At 41.3% G+C, this 20,027-nt stretch overlaps 1 protein-coding gene across 1 annotated transcript in view; it reads left to right on the top strand.

Moving 5' to 3' along the window:
* The window catches only part of trpc5a (transient receptor potential cation channel, subfamily C, member 5a), a 194,224-nt gene that overhangs the window by 151,733 nt on the left and 22,464 nt on the right, over positions 1-20,027 (top strand). The window contains 3 exon segments of the mRNA XM_003455011.5: positions 3,297-3,418; positions 14,372-14,567; positions 15,555-15,764. Coding sequence (XP_003455059.3) covers positions 3,297-3,418; positions 14,372-14,567; positions 15,555-15,764 — 528 coding nt within the window.

The following is a 20,027-nucleotide window of genomic DNA, read 5'->3' as shown; positions in this document are numbered from 1 at the left end:
TGATTTTGCTAATGTCACAAGGGGTCCAAGCGCTTGTGTTATCTTAATCACCAATATATATTAGGGACACGCAAAGAAGTAAGTTTTTCCTTCATTAGGTTGGAGAAAGTTGTCAGCCACCTAACTTTTAATAGATCCTGAGCACCTGTTCAGGATCTACAGCTTAGAGACATCTTGAGGCGTAAAAGAGATACATAACTGAATGTCATCTGCATAGCAGTGATAACAAATGCATTTAAAGATGCTCAAAATGTGCTGAATAGGGAGCAGGTGTAATACAAACAATAAGGGCTCCAAAACAGAACCTTGTGGCACACCGTCACTAAGAGAAGAGGGCAAGGATCTGTATGAGAAACTGCCACAGAAAAGCACTGTTAAGACAGCTATGATGCAAACCACTTCAACCACCCACCCAGTATCTCAGCCTATCGAACAAAATGTGATGTTCAACAGTATCAAAAGCAGAGGTAAAGTCCAACATCAGCAAAATAGAACATCCTCCTGCATCACTGTATAAAGCGCTGTTTCAGAAGAATGAGCTCTACGAAAGTCAGATTTAAATTGATAAAGAATACAGTTTTTATCTAAAATGGCTATAAGCTGCTTATCCACAGCCTTTGCTAAGACCTTAGCAATAAATGACAAGTTCGGTCTGTGTCTGCTAAGAAAAGAAGGCTCAAGCTTGGTTTTTTTTTTTTAAAAGTGGGTTTTTATAATTTTAAACAAGCAGGGCTTTGACCAGAGAGCAGTGAAGTGTTATTCTAGTGAGCACACAGAAACCTATAGTAGAACAAAACAGCATTTTATCTATGTCATACATTTGCATGCTGATACATTCCAAGTACCATGGGCTCGAGCATCTTTTCCAAGGACAGTGTGACATGCAGACTGAGAGAGCCAGTGATCTAATAAACTGTACCATCACTTAATCATCTTATATTTTAGTACTGGTTTCAGCTTATATAATTCATAGCAATATAATATTTTTTTCTATTTTCTAGAGGAGAAGAATGTAATTATGTTCACTTAGAAAACATCTGACTCACTCTGTAGCAGGACACTCCCTGCTACAAGGACACGTCATGCTCTCTTTTCCAGCTCCACACAATGAAGGAAAAAATATTGAATATTAAAGTTACTGCAGTAGCAACAGTACTGAGTTTCTATCACATGCACTGTTTGAGTGGTGGATGCTCATATTAAATGCATTCACAAGTCTTTGTAAGCCAAAGGTCAGGGTTCAGGCTGCTGTAAATGCTCTCAGACTCTTTATTTTTGTGGGCTCTGTACAATGTATTGAAAGGGGATCTCCCTAATATGCACCCTCAGGCACACGTCCCTGACTGTGAGCATATTAGCCCCACTTACCTTCTGTTCAAATGTTTGGTTTATGAGTGGCAGCCAATCAGAAGTAAGTCAGCATAAAGAAAGGAGGAAAGAAGGTCAAACTGCTCATTTCACACAGGGCGAACTAAAGAGTTGCAACAGCCTCTCCTGTAGTCTAGGAGTGTTCCAGAATAAAAATGTGTAACAGGAAAGGAGTATAATAGTCTTTTTAAACAGCATTCTGTGCAGGGTGGACCCCCGTATGTTGGCTCTATGACCTCTAAAATGGGCTAAAGTCCCCATGTTTCCCTGAACTGCATAAATAGAAAATGGATAGATGGATGGATAGCCTTTGTCCTTGGAATTCTAATTTTATTAGTGAGTTCATTTTGAAGTTAAGAACCCACATTAGCATTCACTTCAATTTTATCTAAAAGGCTGCTGCTTTGAGTGGTATTTAAACTCATCTACCTTCACTCACTCTATACGTTAACTTTTCCATCTCCTCGTGTCTCCAACACATACCTCCACCTCTCCAGCCTCTTTTCCACCTGCTCTCTACTATCACTACATATCAGAGTGTCATGTGCAAAAACCATAGTCCCCAGAAACTCTTTCCCGACCTCATCTGTCAGCCTCTCCATCACCACTGCAAACAAGAATGGCCCAGAGTTGATCTTTGATATAATCTTACCCCCACCTTGAACCCATCTGTCAGTTCTACAGCACACCTTTCAACCCTTACTACCGTGCAGAGTAGAAGTACGGACAAAGCTGCAGCTACCAGGTAGCTGATAATTCTTGAACCAGGCTCTTTGAATTCATCAGTGAATTGTGAACCCTTCAGTCTTCTTCTCTCGAAGGCAGATTTAATTTCTTTTTCTTTTATGGCATGGTTAGCTTGATTAGCAGAACATTCTCTGCACCACCACCACATCACTATGTGTTGCTGACCTCACTACGCAACTATAGCTTCCTGCCAAGATCAATGCTCTCCAGTCTCGGGTGGAGGGGAAATAACCTTGGTGGATCTCTTGGTGTGGTGCTTGTACTGCTCCCACCTTCTCCAGTGATTTAAATGCGATAGTCTCGTGTGTGGTCCGAATGTTTAAGTGGATCTGTGTCTACACAGAGCGCACACACATCTGACGAAACAGACATGCAACATTTCAGTCAATCCAGCTTTCTACACAGGCGCTGTGCTGTCTTACTCACTTTTTACATGTGCTAAACATCCAGCTTTACCTTGAAAATTGTCAAGCCTATTACACGTTCCTAAAGATAGAAAGACATCCAACAATTGGGTTCTCAGTAGGAATTGAATTCAGGCCACCCCTCTTTTGTTTCTTGTTAAGCAGCTTTGAAGTTTCCATTTTATCCAGTACTGTCTGCATCTTTGATGATGATGAAAGCAAGCAAATTTCTCAGCATGCTGCATCCTTGATTGGCGGTAGAAGGACATTACAAGCCCATTTCATTACATCTGAAACTCATTAATTCCTCCCCAAAGGAACTCCTAACCTACAACACAATCCACATGTGAATTGCTTTGCTCCTGACAGTCTTAAAACCAATCCCAGCAAGCCCCGGGCACCTACGCCATAATACTTCATGTTCACACAGTAGCAGCTTTATGTAACACTACTCATGTTAGCTCTCTCCTGTTTGAGATGAAAGCTGCGTTTTAAAATGGCCTGGAGGCACTAAAGGTCAATCCCTGTAATAAAAATGAAATGTTATATGTGCAGAGCTTCACTTCAAAATGAAAAAGTATTGAGGGTTTTTTTTTTCTTCCAGATACTGAGAAATCAGTATTATATTTCGTTATATGTTGGTGGTTAATGTGTGGAGTCTCGAGGTGACGACACAAAATCATTGGGTGGAGTGTCATGATTGCTAAGAGTATGTGTTAGATTAGGTGTTCAAGTGAAGCGCTGATGTGTTGGTCTTGCATTTTTCCTTGTGTGTAGGTCCTGTTAGCATTTGCTAATGGTTTGAACCAGCTGTATTTCTACTATGAAACCAAGGCATCAGAGGAACCCAACAACTGCAAGGGCATCCGCTGTGAGAGGCAGAACAACGCCTTCTCAACGTGAGTACCATTTCCAACTATATCTGTATATACTTGAGTACGTGTAGAGGTCTGTAAGGAACTGAAAAGGTTGAAACTGCACCAGTTTGGTATAAATACTGGTTTCTGGTTTTGCAAAACTGTTTTGTTTTGATTTTTCCATCAGAGCTTTTCAGTGTGCTTTAAATTTTCTCGCCTTTCCATAATTTTCTTGTCACGTTTTACTGTTTTAGTCATGCTAGCAATACCAGGAATTTAAAGTTTGATGTTCTGAATTAAATTCGGTGATCCATTTATACCCCCTTAGGTACACTTGAGGGGGCATACTGTTCCTTAAGGGGGTACGGTACGCCTTTGTCATTTGGTAATTGTCTTTAATGCTAATTATCAAATGTTAGTATGCTTGCACTGCAAACTAAGATGGTGAACATGGCATGTCAGAAAGCTGATGGTATTTACTAGAGTCTGACCAGTATAGGATTTTTAAAACCAGTTCCAATAGATTGGGTTTAAACCCTCTGGGGTCCAGGGTATAACTGGCCATTTTTGACTACTTTTGATTTTACCTCCACATTTCACCTTTAAAAACTGTTTATCTTGCCTTGTTTGGTGTCATTCTTTTCAGCACAACCTCACGTATCTGAATTTACAGTTTTGACATACTGTATTAGCACAATTGATCTAAATTCAGACAAAAAACTTAAAATCAGAGTAGAAAAAGTTAATTTTTTACTGTAAAAACAACAAACATGTTTAACATATCATCTTCATAAATTGAAATGCAAATAAAAATTGTAAATTTAAAAAAATTATGCACAAGTTTTGCAAACAACAAAGTTCTATGCAACTATTTACCTAAAAATGCAGCCAAGGCCTCAGGTGTTTTTTATATAACCATTTAAATCTATTTACAGAACAATCAGGTGTGCTGCATTGAATAAGAAGGCACGCAAATTATAGTTTCTGTCCACTATAAGACAGAGGAGCACACCACAGGCCTAAACTGGTATGTAGTTTGAAGTCTGCACTGTTTTTACCGTTTCTTCCCGCTGTAAACACCACTGTTTTATTCTGAAAAAAACATCGCGTGTAGTTTTTATCATAACTCTGGTTTTTCGTGGCCTATCAACACAATTTAAAAACCGGTATATAGTTTGAAGTCCGCACTTTCAACCCAAGTTGAAATCAGTCACCGCATCTTGTTGCTGTGTCGTCTTAAATTGGTCAAGTGATTGACCCCAGAGGGTTAAAAATCTGATTCCAGCTGATGTTTTCTTTGTTAGAATTGGAAAACAAATGCATTGTTTTATAAATAACATTATACTTATGTGAAATTTTGATAAAAAATATAAGTACCTGCTGTATTTTGTAGCGTTCTGTAATCCCATCGATGGTCATATGTTTCTAGACCCGGTTTACTTTTTTTCATTTTTTAAATAAAGCAGAGAAACAAACCCATAGCCCTGCCTGTCTGTGTTTAGTTGAATATAAATGATATATTTCTTTAGTCATTTTTCTGTAAACAAACCTTTGTTTAAACCCGCTCTTCAGTGTTTGATAAAAATGAACTGTGAAACTATCAGGTTACAGTGATGTACACATCCATTTAAGTTGCACTAGATGTATGTGGGAATATTTTATTACACACATCAAATGTGTAGAAGAACTACATTGATCTCAATTCAAAGTTTCATTCGCGCAGACCTTCGTCTTATGCATCGTTGCACCAGATAATGATATGGAAATGATTTTTTGGTGTCGAGTAGACGCTCAGGCTTGTTCAGTGAACTTGGGGAATATTAATACGGGGTTCTCTTTCCATGTGAGGCCCGTAAATGTGACAGGCAAGTCAAGGATTCTGCACAGGGAGGCCAAGTTTGAGTTACTGTTCATACAGCAGCTTTTCACAGGCTCAGCAGAGATCCAGAGTCTCAGTGCTGAGTGAGACAGAGTGAAAGCCAAGATGAGTCAGTGGTCTGAATATTGATCAGGGCAGTGGTTTGTTTTAGATAATAGCTGTATTGATTTGCGATCAATTCCATTACAGTAAAGTCCTCAGTCCAATGATAGGGCCGTGAGGACGATGCTAAAACAACAGCTCGCACTCTAAACTTTGTCTGCTTTTATTAAAGGTAAAAAGAGATGTATGTTTGATATCCATGTATTCAAGCACAGATTATCATGCAAGTGAAGTCTGACCCAGAACGCTGCTAATGATTTTATTTCTGCTGAAAAGTCAAACTGTGACTTTAGCTAAGGTTGTTTTTAAATGGTGTCTGTTTGTTGGGCAAAGAGAGTGGGTCTCTAAAGAAATACTGCAATGGCCTGAAATGAAACTGGCTGAAGTTGCTCACTACTCTTTAGTGAATTCCCGACCTTCTGAATTAACAAAAACATTTTTTACAGATTACATTTTAACCAAGACTTTCAAGTCAAATGAATCTAGACTGGAAATATCATGTTCAAGGAGCTTGGAAAGAAAAACATCTGCATTTCTTTAAGTTTCCTTGAAGATGTTTTTCCTCTCATCTGAGAAGCTGCTTCAGTTCTAAGAGCAATTAATGGAGAGTCCCAGATTTTAAGCCCTATGGGAGTGTCCCCCAAGAGGGTCATGGACCCACTATGGATCATCTACCTAATCACACGAGCCAAGGTGTGAAAATGGGTGTGGGTCACAATCAGCCAAGGTTTCGGGTGAACCCATTGTAAGACCAAGCCCCACACTATCATGTGATCTCCTGAGGTCAAATGGCCCAGGATGTGAGTGGGTATCTCAAAACTGGATGATAGATGGCAGACAGTTGGTGTTGTAAACCACCGTGTCTGTTCAAAGATGGTCGTTCACAGGGCCATGGATAGCTTCTTAATTACCGGTGTTTATTTGAAGATGTGCTCAACTCGGCCTTGGTTGTAATATTAACTCCTCACAGCTAAAAACTGTGGAAAGTCATTCAGCAGACCACAGCGGGTGGCCATTTCTAGTATAATTTTCAGAGATTTTTAGAATTCTTCTGGTTGTATCTGGTTTAGATTGTCAGCAGAGCACAGTGGAAACATAAATTATTAACTGAAACCTTTAACACAAGACACTTAAAAACACTCAAGCAGAGCAGGCTCACGTGTCTGACAGTCAGGAGTCACTTTTTATTTTCTCTCCTGTAGCACAGAACAGGGCTTCTCTCTGACACTTCCTTACTACTGGATGTGCTTGTGTGGCCTCTTTCATCATTCACCTGAGTAAGGGAGGAGGCGGCTTTGATAAAGCAGTGAGGAGGTTGCCATTATTACCATATGTCAATTCAAGACATAGATATGTTTTTACTGGTGCACAAAATGAGCCGTGCATGTCACGGCGGAGGCTCTGCCGAACCCCTGAGACCGAACCCCTAGGGTTCGATCGAACCCAGGTTAAGAACCACTGCACTGGAAAATGTTTCCTTCTCATTAGGAGTGCATTTTCTTCTGGGGGAGTAAATCATATCATAGTCCAGGAACAATAAACACCTAAAAATTGCTGCAAAATAAAGCACAAAACAACTTTCTGTAGGAGTTGCAGTCATAATTAATTAGTGTTTGGCTCAATCTTTACACCTTTTTCAGACATGGCTTAAAAGTATATATTATTTTATCTTAGTGCATATAAATGAACATCATTTTATTGATTTGCAAACATTTGAAACCAGTATGCAAAGTTGAGTTGGTTTTTTTTTTTAATGCAGCCATTTGATGGTCAAATGTCAAGTGCAAAAGTCACCGGTAACTCTTCTTCTCTGTGTCGCTAAAAAGAATAAATGCGCTCAGCAAACCTTGAGTCAAAGTGACAAACATGTCACGCTGATCAAAGCTTCTCATCTGTACATCAGCGCTGACGCGGTGGATCAGAGTCTGGGGGGAAAGAAAGCAGCCTCACACTGGAGCTAAACAAGCGAGCAGATCGCAGCGATGACGGCTGAGTGACGCATTATGCAAACAGCGATCGCAGCCCTGCGGGCGACGCAGCCTGCATCAACAGTGTGTCTGTGTGCATTCCTGCGTGTGTGTTCTGCTCCCTTGCTCTGTAAATCACACACACTTATCAGCATTTCTGAGTTATTTCACACGATCACTTCCTGTTTCTGCTCAGGTGTCCCCCCCACTCCTCCGTTCTCACTCATCTGTACTTCACACACACTTATCACCTTTAATGTGTTAGCGTGCTTTACACTGTGCACTGTGTGTGTGTCTCTCACTGTGTTTGTCTCTGCCTCTCCTTCTCTTTTCTTTGCCTTCACACAAATGTTGTAAATAATCCCTAATTTCCTTTCACAGTCTGCACACCCCCATCTATTTTCTTTCACACACAACTCTCGCGCTCTCTCAGATTTACACACTTTCTTTGCGTCTCTCTTTCCCGCAGCAGCAGCAGCAGCAGCAGCAGCAGCATGGGAAGCTGCGGGGTTTCTGATTCACCTGATTCAAATGAGGAACTCTGAGTACTTTTAGATTGTTTTCCACTTGCTTCAGTAATTGATTAAAAAATGTTGGATTTTAAAAACATGATTCTGCAAACTGATGTTGTGCCATCAGTGTAAAAAAACAGAGGTTATGGAGGATCTAATGACTGTTTTTGTGTGCTTTAATGTGAGTGAAAAAATGCTTTTGTGTGCAGGTAAAAGGATATATAAAATATATCTGTGTTTCTGGGTCGAGCACAGTCAGACCAAAAGTCGGTGACTTGTGCCAAAACAAACCAAACAAACGCAGTAGCTTTTCTTCAGACAGATTGCCACATTGAGCATGTGAATTTCCTAAATTTAGAGTCACTTTTATGTAAAAGTATTAAAAAATCAGCCCTGCCACCACCCTTTATCTTCCAAGTGCACAGAATGAGAAGCTGGATTTCCGGCAGAAAAGTCGTTAGGCACAGCAGGCTGAGGGTTTATTAGAGCGCTGTTCAATACCACATGCTGTGACTGTCAAAGTCAGGACATCTATGTGGCGAAGGCTTAGGTGAGGCTCTCACTGTTTCAGACCTCAGACGCGCCGCTGTCTGTGTGAGGGGAAAGAGAACGAGGGAGTGGCGAATGGTGTAGCCGACTGTAATTAGTGGACCTGAGGTGGCGTCTGCACAGGAAGCGGTTTCTTTGTAGGCCTTTGGTCACTATTCCATATTCCAGCTTCGGTTGCCTAGGTAACAGTCTGTCACTGGTGTCTTTTGATCTCATTTGTTGTCACTTCAGTCACTTTTCTTTAGGTTTAGAAGAGTTAAAGTTACAATGTGTAAAATCAATGTGTGTCCACATCTGTTTACTCTGGAGGAGGCTGTGAAACTTTGTGAAAGGAATCTGGTACAAGTCGATGAATCAGTGAAGCTCACTTCTGTCTGATGACAACGATACTGAGTTGATTTGTTTAGCATGTCCTGGACTTTTCTGGCGTTAAACACTGCTACTGTTAGCCGCTTATAGCTCCAGTTACCTAGCTGTTGTTAGGATGGATGGATGGATCTAGCATTATTTAAATCACATAGTTAATGAATAAACTCTATAATCAAACTGTTTATCAGAGGGAAAGTGGGATTTTTAGAAGACGCGCTTCACACTAGCGGGCATAAAGTTGGCTTATAACAAGCTGCAGTTGTTTAGCCGGCTCATTGTTAACTGTGCAGAGATGGAAGGATCACGTCTAATCTGCTGACCAAACTTGATTGTGCAAACATATCAGATTAGTGAACAGGAGCGCATGTCTAACAGCGGGATATGTAACAAAGAACACATAACCTGTGCTACAGCATCAGGCAGCTCATAATCCCAGCATGCTGCTTGTTTGCTCACACCCTAAAAATGGTTCATATTTACTAGAAAGAGCAGCGCTATATAGGCTGCGCTGATTTAATTGCACACTGTCTGGCTGCTGAATCTAAACATACTTTGTTTTCTCTCACAGATTCGCTTCATACAGCGTTTCTGTGTCACAATGCACAACACATTCGCACTCAGTCGCTTTCTGGGCTCGCCTCCCACACAGCTGCAGAACTATAACAGTCAAATGACTGCGTGGCTGCGAGGATCAGCTGTAGCAGGTTACCGCTCGGCTTAGTGGACGGAAAGATGAGAGGGGATGGAGAGCAGGAGAAAGGCAGATGAACAGACAACTGATATTGGGATACAAAATGCAAAATTAGTCGCGTGTGAGAGGGACAGACGCACGTGCCCAGTAAATAGTGGTTTATCAGTTGGTATCACTCTCATAGATCTGACACGCAGACAACCTCCTGTAGCCAAAAGGTGTGTTATCATTTATTGTCATCACTGATAAACATAAACTCAGCCAGATTATCGAGGATTATCTTGAATAATAAAATCTCCCACTGAAAATGGAGCTTTCCAACACGTGATCGTTTTGGTGTACAGAGTATGTTTAACTCTAGGCTCTGTAAGCACCGTGATATGACAACAGTAGTGACAACAGTTATTGTTTTTAATCTTCAGGTGTAGCCGTCAGGTCTTTCTTTTCTTTTCTTTTCGAGAGCAGATTTAAAAGAGTGAAAACTGCAGACATACTCAATTTGCCACCCTGTTTTATTCTAGATTGACAAAAATTTTCAAAACTGAACATGCTCTTGTATACATTAAGACTCAAACCAGCGATTCAGGCCTCAAACTAAGTGGAAAAGTGTTTCCTGAGGTCTTAAATCAAGCGAGTCCTTGGTTGTTTGCTTGTACACTTGTGTACTCTCTGATGAGAGGAGATCGAAGACGACTGAAGAGGTCAGGAGGGAGGTGCGACAGTGAGTCTACAGCCATCTGTAAAACACAGCGGAGGCTCCGTCATGATTTGAATGTCCTTCACGAAACCTAGAGAACTTTTCCTGAAGACTACTTAAAGAAATGATAAGAAAGCTGCCTCAGAGAGATCAGCGTGTGTTGAAGAATAAAGGTGGTCACACCAAATATTGACTATTAGGCTTATAGCAAAAACTCTGTTTTTGCTTCATATACTGTATTTCTGTGTTCACATATTTTGATTGCAAACAGTAGAGAAATAAGGAGTGGCACAAGATTTATGCAAAGTACTCTATGCAGTGGATTCTTTCAGTGTCCATGACTACTTTTGATTTGTCACGGAGGAAACGCTCACCTTACGCCTTTTCAGCAGAAACACATAAGATTGTTTTTGAGCAATAGAATGAAAATAAACTGCATTTACATAACATGTTTTTTCCATAAAATGATGGGTTTTAGATAAGGAATTTAAAAGATTCATTAAAAAAAAACAAACAAACTGAAAATGGAAATCATTAAAACAAAACATTATAGATGAAAGCTCAAAAATACCAAAGACAGGGAGAGAATAAAGCATTCATGAAATCCTTTGAATAACAGAAAAGATTTAAAGGGCACTGGTGATGTTAGCAGTGATCCCAGCTGGCTGACTGTCCCACAGATTTGGAGCTGTAATGGCAAAGGCCTCGTCACTGTTATTTACTAACTGAGCTGCCGGAGCAGGCCGCCTGCTGGTGATACCTATGGGAATGATAACAACTGATAACGGGCATTCAGTGGGCTGATACTGCTGAAGTTATGGGTGAGAGAAGGAGCAGAAAGAGGAAGAAATATGGCGTGGAGAGGAGAGATTTGGAGCGAGAAAGGAAAGAAGAGAAGGGGAAAAGGACTGAAGGTGAGGTGAGGAGAGCAGGAGGACAGAGAGAGAAAGCAAGAAGTTGAAACAAAAAGTGGAAAGAAGAAGAAATGATGAGAGACTAGAAAACAGTGAAAAATAAGGAGACAAATAAGGAGACATGGGTCAAAAAACAAAAGAATAAAGGAGGCAAGATGAGGAGAAAGGGGGATGAGGAAAAAATAGAGAATAAACAAGGACTGATGGTAGAGAGGATAGGAGTGGAAATGGTGAGAGTGAGGCAGAGTAATAGGAAAGGAAAAATTAGGGAAGGAAACAAGAAGAGAAAAGCAGGGAACGGGAACGGTAAACAAAGGAGATGGAAAAGTTAAAGTAAAGAGGGAAGAAAACAAGAACTGAACATGAGAATAAACGAGGAATGGAGAAAAACAGAAAAGGATATCGAAGAGAAGGAAACAAAAATAGATGAGTGAGAACAAGGAGCAAAGAATAGATGAGGTGAGGTGAAAGACGAGGACACAGTCAATGAGACGGGAGAGGATGCAAACGAGGAGAGGAGAAGAAATAAGGAAAGAAAAGAAGGAGAGAAGATCAAATGAAAGGTACAAGCGTGCAAGATGAAGGGGGCAAGGACAAGTGGGTGAAGCCAAAGCAGAGATGTGAAAAACCAAACTTGGATAACAGGAAACAGCAGAAAGGTGGCGAAAGGGAGGACTAATGAATTACTGGATACTAGAGATCGCATCAAATGTTGCTTGGCGAGAATTTCGAGGGAGAAGCCGAGGAGGTTTGTTCCTCCTCACTTTGGTTGAAAGTTCACCGCCTCTGGTTTCTCCCTCCTCCCGCTCATTGTTCATTTTCCCCTCTGAACCACGTTCCTCCCCTCCTCGTTTCATAACTGCGGCGCAATATCACGCTTGGTTGCTTCATTCATCGTGGATTCAATCCCACCCTCCAACCTCCCTCACCCCGCCTCTCTTCATTTACACAATCTCCGAAGTTTCTCGCCCTCTCGGTCTCTCTCTGCACCGAGCGCACGCACACACAAACATTTAAACCATCGCTCACACGCAGCCTGTACGCCGATTGATACAGCGATCACTCACACACGCCGGTGACAACACACAGTCCTGCCGCGATGAGAATAAATGCTGGAGTCTTAAATATTTTATGCAGCACAAATATAACACCCCGCAGACAAAACCTCTCTCTCTCTCACTCTTTTTCGCTCTTTCATTCTCATGATGTAGTGTCGGCCGCTACCAATTTCATCAAAAATTCAATAACCTCCCCTGTAACTGGGACTGTCACACAAACAGACACGGGGGAAAAAAAAAAAAGACGGAGAGACCGAGACAGACCGAGCAGGGAAGGGAAATAAAATAAGGAGGTAAACAGAGGAATGAAGTGACACAGGGAGATGATAGAGGAGGAGATGATGGAGGAAACAAGGTCTTGCGTCACTCTGCGAACACGGTGACGGATGATAAGAGTCGGTGGAAGGAGGGGAGAAAAGAGGGAGGGTGGGGGAAAATATCAATGCAGATGGAAACAGAGAGGAAACCTGGGGTGGTAATAAGTGAAGATTACAGAAAAAAGTGAAACTTCTGGAGTTGTTTTTAGGTCTGAACCCAAAGTTTGGAACCAAAACTGAGTGAAGCAGGTTTGGTTCGCCTAAACTGTTTATCTGCAGTGACATGCACACATCACACCTACATCCAGGCGGTGCTTCTGGGTTCAAGATGAACAATTATGGGTCATATTTGAGGAGAAAGCAGAGAAGCGAGGTGAGGTACAGAGATTTTTTGTGTTTTTTGAACCATATTTTTTGCAGGTCTCTTTGTGTCGAGTGTTCAGCAGACACACAGGTGGTACGCTTTAATCATGGACAAACTGAGCATTTATTGAACGCACACGGCATTGCAGGCAGACCCTCGGGGGCTTTTTTACTACGGTGACATTTGTGCTTAAAAGGTCAAAAGACAAAGGAAAGAGCTCAGTTTGCGGGCGTGAGCTGCACGGAGGCAACCTGAGGTGAATGAACTTTGTAAAACGAGAATAATTTTTGAAAGCCAAGCCTTAACCACATCACCGGCACATCATAACACAGCTTTGTGAAGGTGTAGATGGGTGACATGTAGCTGGACAAACCTCCCAGGGAGCCCGAGGCAGGGAACGGCTGTTGTGCACCTGATAACCTCAATTTTACACAGCAATTTCATCATTTTAGAAAGTCGCCCTGGTCTGGCCTATGGATGCTAAAACATTTAGGTAGTAGCTCGAGGGTAAACAGAACAAGCCTAGGTTAATGGGAAGGTTGCATCAGGAAGGGGTCTGGCACAAAGTCTGTCAATTATCCAAGAAAAGGATTGACCTGTAAATGTTCGTTGAACCAGGTCTCTTGGACTGAAGTGAGATCTTTCTCTGTTTACGTGTTCTGTGTGTTAAATACTTGAAAATAACAGTTTGTTTTTATTCAGAGCCAAGATGGAAATGTTGTTGTGTATTTTGTATTTAAGCAAACAGATTTTGAACAAATGTGTAATTACCCCAAAATAGAAGGTGTGAAGACATCGTTTCAGGGTCATTGGAGTGACAGCGGGTCAGTGATCCACCCTTAGGAAGGACACATCGCTGTATTGTTTCAGTGGAGGAAAAACCTGCATCACTGTGTGTTTGATGTTCATCTTTCTCCTGCTGCAGCATGTGATGTGTTGCCATCTGGATGCAGGTTCTGTGCCAACAAATGCCGGCTCAGTTTAACTCAGCACTGATATTACTAACTCTGATCTGTGGCCGTTTTTCTGATAACAATTGCAGCGCGTCTTCTTGAGCAGATTTGTGCATTTTAAATGTTAAGCTCATATGCAGGTAAAGTTTTAGTCTCCACTCACTGCAGGTTTAGCGATGTGGGGAGTAAACAGAAGCATCTGAGAGCAGTTTTGCTTGGCCCACTCTTAATGAACTTACATCTGTTAGCTTATAACATTTGCTTCTACCCAAAAAGACATTTCCTGTGGGTGGTTTAAATCTCATATCAATCATGCTGACAACATTAACTGAGTTTTCAGTTTGGATTTGAATTTCTATTAAATTGCAAATCAGTCTAAATTTGTTTTGCTTGTCAGCTGCATTTGAAAACACACAAAACTGGGAGACGAGTGTTTTAAGCTGAGCAAATGTCTAAATAATGTGCAAATTAAAGCTTGGAGTTAGAGACAGGTTTATATAGATAAAAGCTATTTATGCGTTGTCTCTCTGGTTTGTTGCATTATCCATTTTGTTTAAAAGCAGTTTGTTGTTGTTGTGATCTTTTGAAGAACCTTATAAAGTGTCCTCTCTCTCTGTCCTCAGGTTATTTGAGACTCTCCAGTCTCTCTTCTGGTCCATATTTGGGCTGTTAAATCTGTACGTCACCAACGTGAAGGCTCGCCACGAGTTTACGGAGTTTGTCGGGGCGACCATGTTCGGGACGTACAACGTTATCTCACTGGTGGTTCTGCTCAACATGCTGATCGCCATGATGAACAACTCCTACCAACTCATTGCTGTGAGTGAAAGCATGAGTGTGCTGAAAGGATTAGTGAGTCAGGGGAAGCTTGTTTGACGTCATTTGTCCAGTGAATCCTCCTGATCTCAGTTTCTATACCGTGAGAAGTTTGTTCTTTTAGGGTTAGTGTGCTTTCTGTTTGAATCAGGATGTGACTGTCACTGCATGTTAAATTACAAAACACTATAAAAATGGCCACAATTTTTCTCTATAATCTGAAAAATCAATGATAATTATGAAATTCATCAAATTAAGGTTTCATGCTATGGTGTGAACTGCTCCCGGCAAAGAACAGCACTGGATCTAATCAGGGGAAAAAAGAAAAAGTGTGATGACCTGTCACACAACTATGGAAAAGGATAAATACAACAGAGTCTCAGCTGAGAACCAAACACCTCAGTTCCTCTGATTCGTTCAGTTACACCTGTAGGATCCTGCTGGTTTGTGAAGATACACCCTGTAGTGTGAGGAACAGTTTTTATTTTAATGGACCGAAAAAGTTTCAAAGGAGCTTCAAATTTCAACTGTAATCAACCCACAAGAACTCAACTTTGTGCTTGTTTAGCAAGCTGTGCTAGCATGATCAGTTAGCCTGATTTAATGAATCAGATATCATTTTATGTAAAATGAAAATCATTATTGGGCTGGATCGGTTATAATCTTTTGCTTGGTTGCTTATTTGTTAACTTTTTTTTATTTCAAAGTTCTGTATTTGTTGCCTTTGTACTTCTTGTAGCTGTATTTCCTACAGTTGTAACAACAACAGGATATAACAGGAACATCTTCCATAATTTGCCTTATTTTTTAAAGTAAGACTCAGTCCAAACTCTCCTTTTAGTGAATTTTATATGTTAAATATTTAAGTCAGCCTTCTTTGTCTGGCTTCAGTGCACGCTATCAACCATTAATGAAGAGGAATTCAAAGATTTCAGATGTCTGTCCTCGTCACGAGCTTGTAAATTCAGGTGCCTCCTTCTCCCGCTGCAGGACCATGCTGACATTGAGTGGAAGTTTGCACGCACCAAGCTGTGGATGAGTTACTTTGACGAGGGCGGCACGCTGCCACCTCCGTTCAACATCATTCCAAGCCCCAAGTCCTTCTGGTACCTCCTCATGTGGCTCCACAACAAGCTGTGCAGGACAGGGCAGCCGCCCGGGGAGGAGCCGCACAAATGTGAAAACCTGCGGGAGTTCACGGTAAGTGGAGGCAGAACAAGGTGGAGGCTCACAGTATACACACATCTGGATTCTGTTTGCAACATTCTTGTTGAGCTTAACCATAATGGTTCCTTCCATAATTATTATTTTATCACTGAAAGCATCAACAGTCTGTTCAGATGTTTGCACAGCGTCTTTCTAATTGACGCTTTTTTGCTTCTTCTGAGTTCAACTCTTGGGTAGGGTTTCACAACCTTGTGGTGGTGCAAAATTTCAATTTTAAATTGAAAAGGACACTATAAAAGACAGATAAAACAAGAGCCCCAAAAACCTACAAAATGTGCTATCTAAACACAATTTCACAAGCACACTCAACAACCAAAAATGTGATGTATTTATAGAAATATAGGAATAGAAATATTACACATTGTTTCATTAATTTCAGCCTGGAAGTTGTTTCATAATCTTGCTGACAACATCGAGGAAAAGCGGTAGTTATAGATTATAACTCTGACAGTGGGTGAGAGACATCCACCCTGGACAGGTCGCTCTCTACATTACATTCTGTACTTGTTGAGGATATGAACGGGAAGATTGAAATTATAACCATTTCCATCCATTTCTTGCAAAAGTGCAGTCCAAAGTATTTGATGGGCAGGATGGGATATTTGTACTGAGGCACGTGTATTGTTTTCTTTGCCTTTATTCTTTGTGTCATCCTTGTCACGCCTTCTGCACTCCAGTCCCGGACAGGAATGTGATTTAGTCTGTTTGTATTTGGAAAAATGAAGATGAATTTTGAAACTGACTGGTGGTGACAGAACAAGATGCAGCTGCCAGGATCCAAACTCTGAACACTGCAGTTATGGGACACTCAGTCTGAGCTACAAGTAACTTCTGTGACCTAATTCTGCTTAAGAACAGCAGCTGCAGACGAAACTCCCAAAGTTCACAAAGTTGAGAATAAACTGGAGTCACTGCTATTAATGTGTGAAGTTAATGTGTGAGCCAAGCCTACAAAGTGTCCCGGGCTGAAGACCGAAGAATTTACAGGCCTTAAATGGAAACTTATCCAAGCTGGAAGTTTGAACTCTTCCCCCATAAAGACTACATTCGATGACCTTACCTGTACCCTTAATGACGAGTTTTGACACCTCAGCATATGTCAGTAAAGATTGGTTTGATGACCATTGGAATCATTCCTGGGTTTTCTACAGGTAGCTGTAGAGGCAGAGACCACTCTCACTAGCTGCAAACCTAGTAATTTATTCTGTAAGCAACCCTGAAATATGACAGAAACCACTGAGTTCAGAAAAGAGAAATAAGGCTTTCAGGGGGAAAGACCTAAAGAATGACTGTGGTAAACTTCAACAGACTGCTATAAAGTGAATCTTGGGCTTTTCTGTGTGGAGTTTGCAACGTTCTAGGTTGCCGGTTCAAGCCCCAGCTTGGACAGTCTCGGTCGTTGTGTCCTTGGGCAAGACACTTCACCCGTTGCCTACTGGTGGTGGTCAGAGGGCCCGGTGGCGCCGGTGTCCGGCAGCCTCGCCTCTGTCAGTGTAGGGGGTTAAATCAGAATGAAAAGCTTTAAAGACAAACTGTACTACAAAGGTCTTTGATGCAAACTAAAATCTGCAGAAAGGCTCCTTAGGGGACTTTTATGCTGCTGTCACACTAAGGAAGACAGTGGTTTGAGAAATTATTGCAACCTTGTCCAATAAAGTTGTAATTGTTCCCTTTGAAATTACTTTTCTGCAGCAGCAAAACAGCAATGAGACTGAGTCAGTCTGCTCTCAGTCTGTTAGAGTTGAAATGGGAACTTGCAGATCTGTCGCATGCATAGGCCATCTTACATCTGCCTCTTACGTCCGAGACAAAAAATTTGTCCACAAATAGTGACGTAGTTGCTGCAGGACAGCGATTTACCTGCAAAATGACACTGGTGCTTGATTTATATAGGAATATAACCAGAATGAAACCAGCTGAGTCATCTTCACTATTGCAAAACTGTGGCACACTGTAAGTTTTGCTAACCTGCACAGACTGACTCCCATTGATAGCTGTGTGTTGACAATCTGTCTGCGCCAGACTGACTTTGCCAGACTGTCTGAGAGTAAATGCAGTCAGCCCGAGTCGGACAGTGCCATGTCTTCCTGTGTAATTGAAAATGCTTGATCAATCAACTAATCAGTCAACTAATCGCCTTCTAAATGCAAAAACCAAAAATTCAGTGCAATCACTGTGTGATAACCACTTTTTCCTAGTTGCGAAGTCACTATCCTATTTTTACTCTACTGGGGTGTCAAACATAGGAATTTTCTGGGCAGTGAGCTACCAGAAATTTTTATTTTGCACATTTTCCATAGAAATCAGAGACTTATTCTTAAGATTGCACTTGTTTTTCTAATATTAAGATATGTCAGGGATTAATTAGCTTCACTGGTCCGGCCCACGGTGTAAAATTAGTTTGACATCCCAGCTCGAGTGTGACTGAATCACTGAAGAAACAAACTAATTTAAATAATAATAGTAATAATGATAATAACAGTCCATTTCCATTAGCTGAGAAGGACTGAATAGCTGCTTGTGAGGAGTTTATGCCTCATGTAATTAAAAAGCTCTCATTAAAATTATGTATTTGGGTTTTTTTTTTGTTTTTTAGCCAAAATTGATTTGACAGTAGTCCCAATATAAAAGCCACAATATTTACAGCAGCATTTTTTTTTTAACTTTGACATACTGTATTTGTCTTATGCTGACTCTGAATTTTGGGGGTTTATTACACAGAAAACTGTGATCAGCCTACATACACTAGAGTAACACAGACGTGTGAAACCTGACAGAAATCCAGGCTTTTTCTTATTATTACTGACCATTTCAGGTTGATGGTTTGGTTCACTGTGAAGTACTGACTGAAATAGAAGCAGCATAAAGCAGCAGAGTTAGTACAATAAGTGAGTGGGGAGGCGGAGGAAGGACTTGTCAGCTGATGTTCTTTTTGTGATTAATGAAATCATGCAGATCCAAATGATCTGCAGTGAATGTGGCTTTTATGACCTCTGAGCAGTCGCCCACCTGATCAAAGCAGAAGGACTCGGTCGGCTCACAGTGAGAGTGGATTAAAGAGGCAAAGAAAGAGCCGAACACAGAAAAAACCTAACAAATACAATCGCACCGCACGTGGACGAACATCAGCTGCGTTTCTATAATCACAGAAGGAACATCGGCAGAAAAACACATTTAACAGCCCAGTCAGCTGGAGAGAGACGGCGAGCACGCGGCGCAGAGCGATAATACACACACACACACACACACACACACACACACAGTGCAGCTGGCATGTTCACCTCAACTGAAGTCAGCTGAGTTATATAAGCCAACCAGCCCACATAGGTTCACAGACACACACACAGCACTGCAGAGATCTGATCGAGGGAGAGAGCCTGTGTGTGTGTGTGTGTGTGTGTGTGTGTGTGCACGCGTGTGTGTGTGTATTAAGAGTAAACACAAAAACAGTGTGAGATATGAAAAATAATGATTGCTCTAAAGAAAGGGAGGGGGTTGAGTGCAGTTTTTTGTGTGTCGGGGTTTTTGCATTAGCAGCAAGCAGTGAGAGAAAGAGAGGGAGACAATTTCGAAGCGGATCGAGTTAGACGAGTGTAAAACATGACGAAGATGAAGCGGAGACGGAGAGGTGAAACGCCCGTGATTGGGCCGAGATGAAAACAAAATGAAAAAATGTGAGATACGAAACAGGGGAGAGATGATGGATGCTTGTGTGACAGATACAGAAATGAAGGGAGAGAACGCTGATAAGGAAGACGAGCCTTTAGTCGTCTCGGCGCCAATGAAACATCGAGTTACAGCTGACGTGCATCTGCGGCTGACAAATATCCGGCTCCCAATTATTCGTCTGTTTTCTGATATTGTTGAGATTTTAAAAGCAGCAAATCGGTTTCAATGAGCTCTCTGTCTGATATGACCTCATGCATTCAGCATCTGTTTCTCATGTGTCTAGAATTGTGATAACGTTGATGTGTGAGGTTAAAAAATGATACTTTGCCCCATAAAGCCTTTACATTACCATGTAAGATGAACGTGTGGATCCCACCACAGCTCCTCCATGTTCAAAATCCTCCCAACCTGATCTGTTGATTTGTGTTTCTGAACACAGTTTTTCAGCTTTTGTCGTGTCCCTGAACACCATCATCATTTGTCTGGTCTCGTATGTCAGATAGTGATTTGTGTGCATTTACGTGAAATCAGTATTTTCCACTTTTAAAAAGGAGAAAAAGTCCACAT

The sequence above is a fragment of the Oreochromis niloticus genome, linkage group LG3 (assembly GCF_001858045.2).
Source record: "Oreochromis niloticus isolate F11D_XX linkage group LG3, O_niloticus_UMD_NMBU, whole genome shotgun sequence".
In the NCBI taxonomy this organism is placed as follows: Eukaryota; Metazoa; Chordata; class Actinopteri; order Cichliformes; family Cichlidae; genus Oreochromis; species Oreochromis niloticus.
Note: the sequence above shows the minus strand (reverse complement) of the source record. Positions and strands in the feature narration are given on the sequence as shown.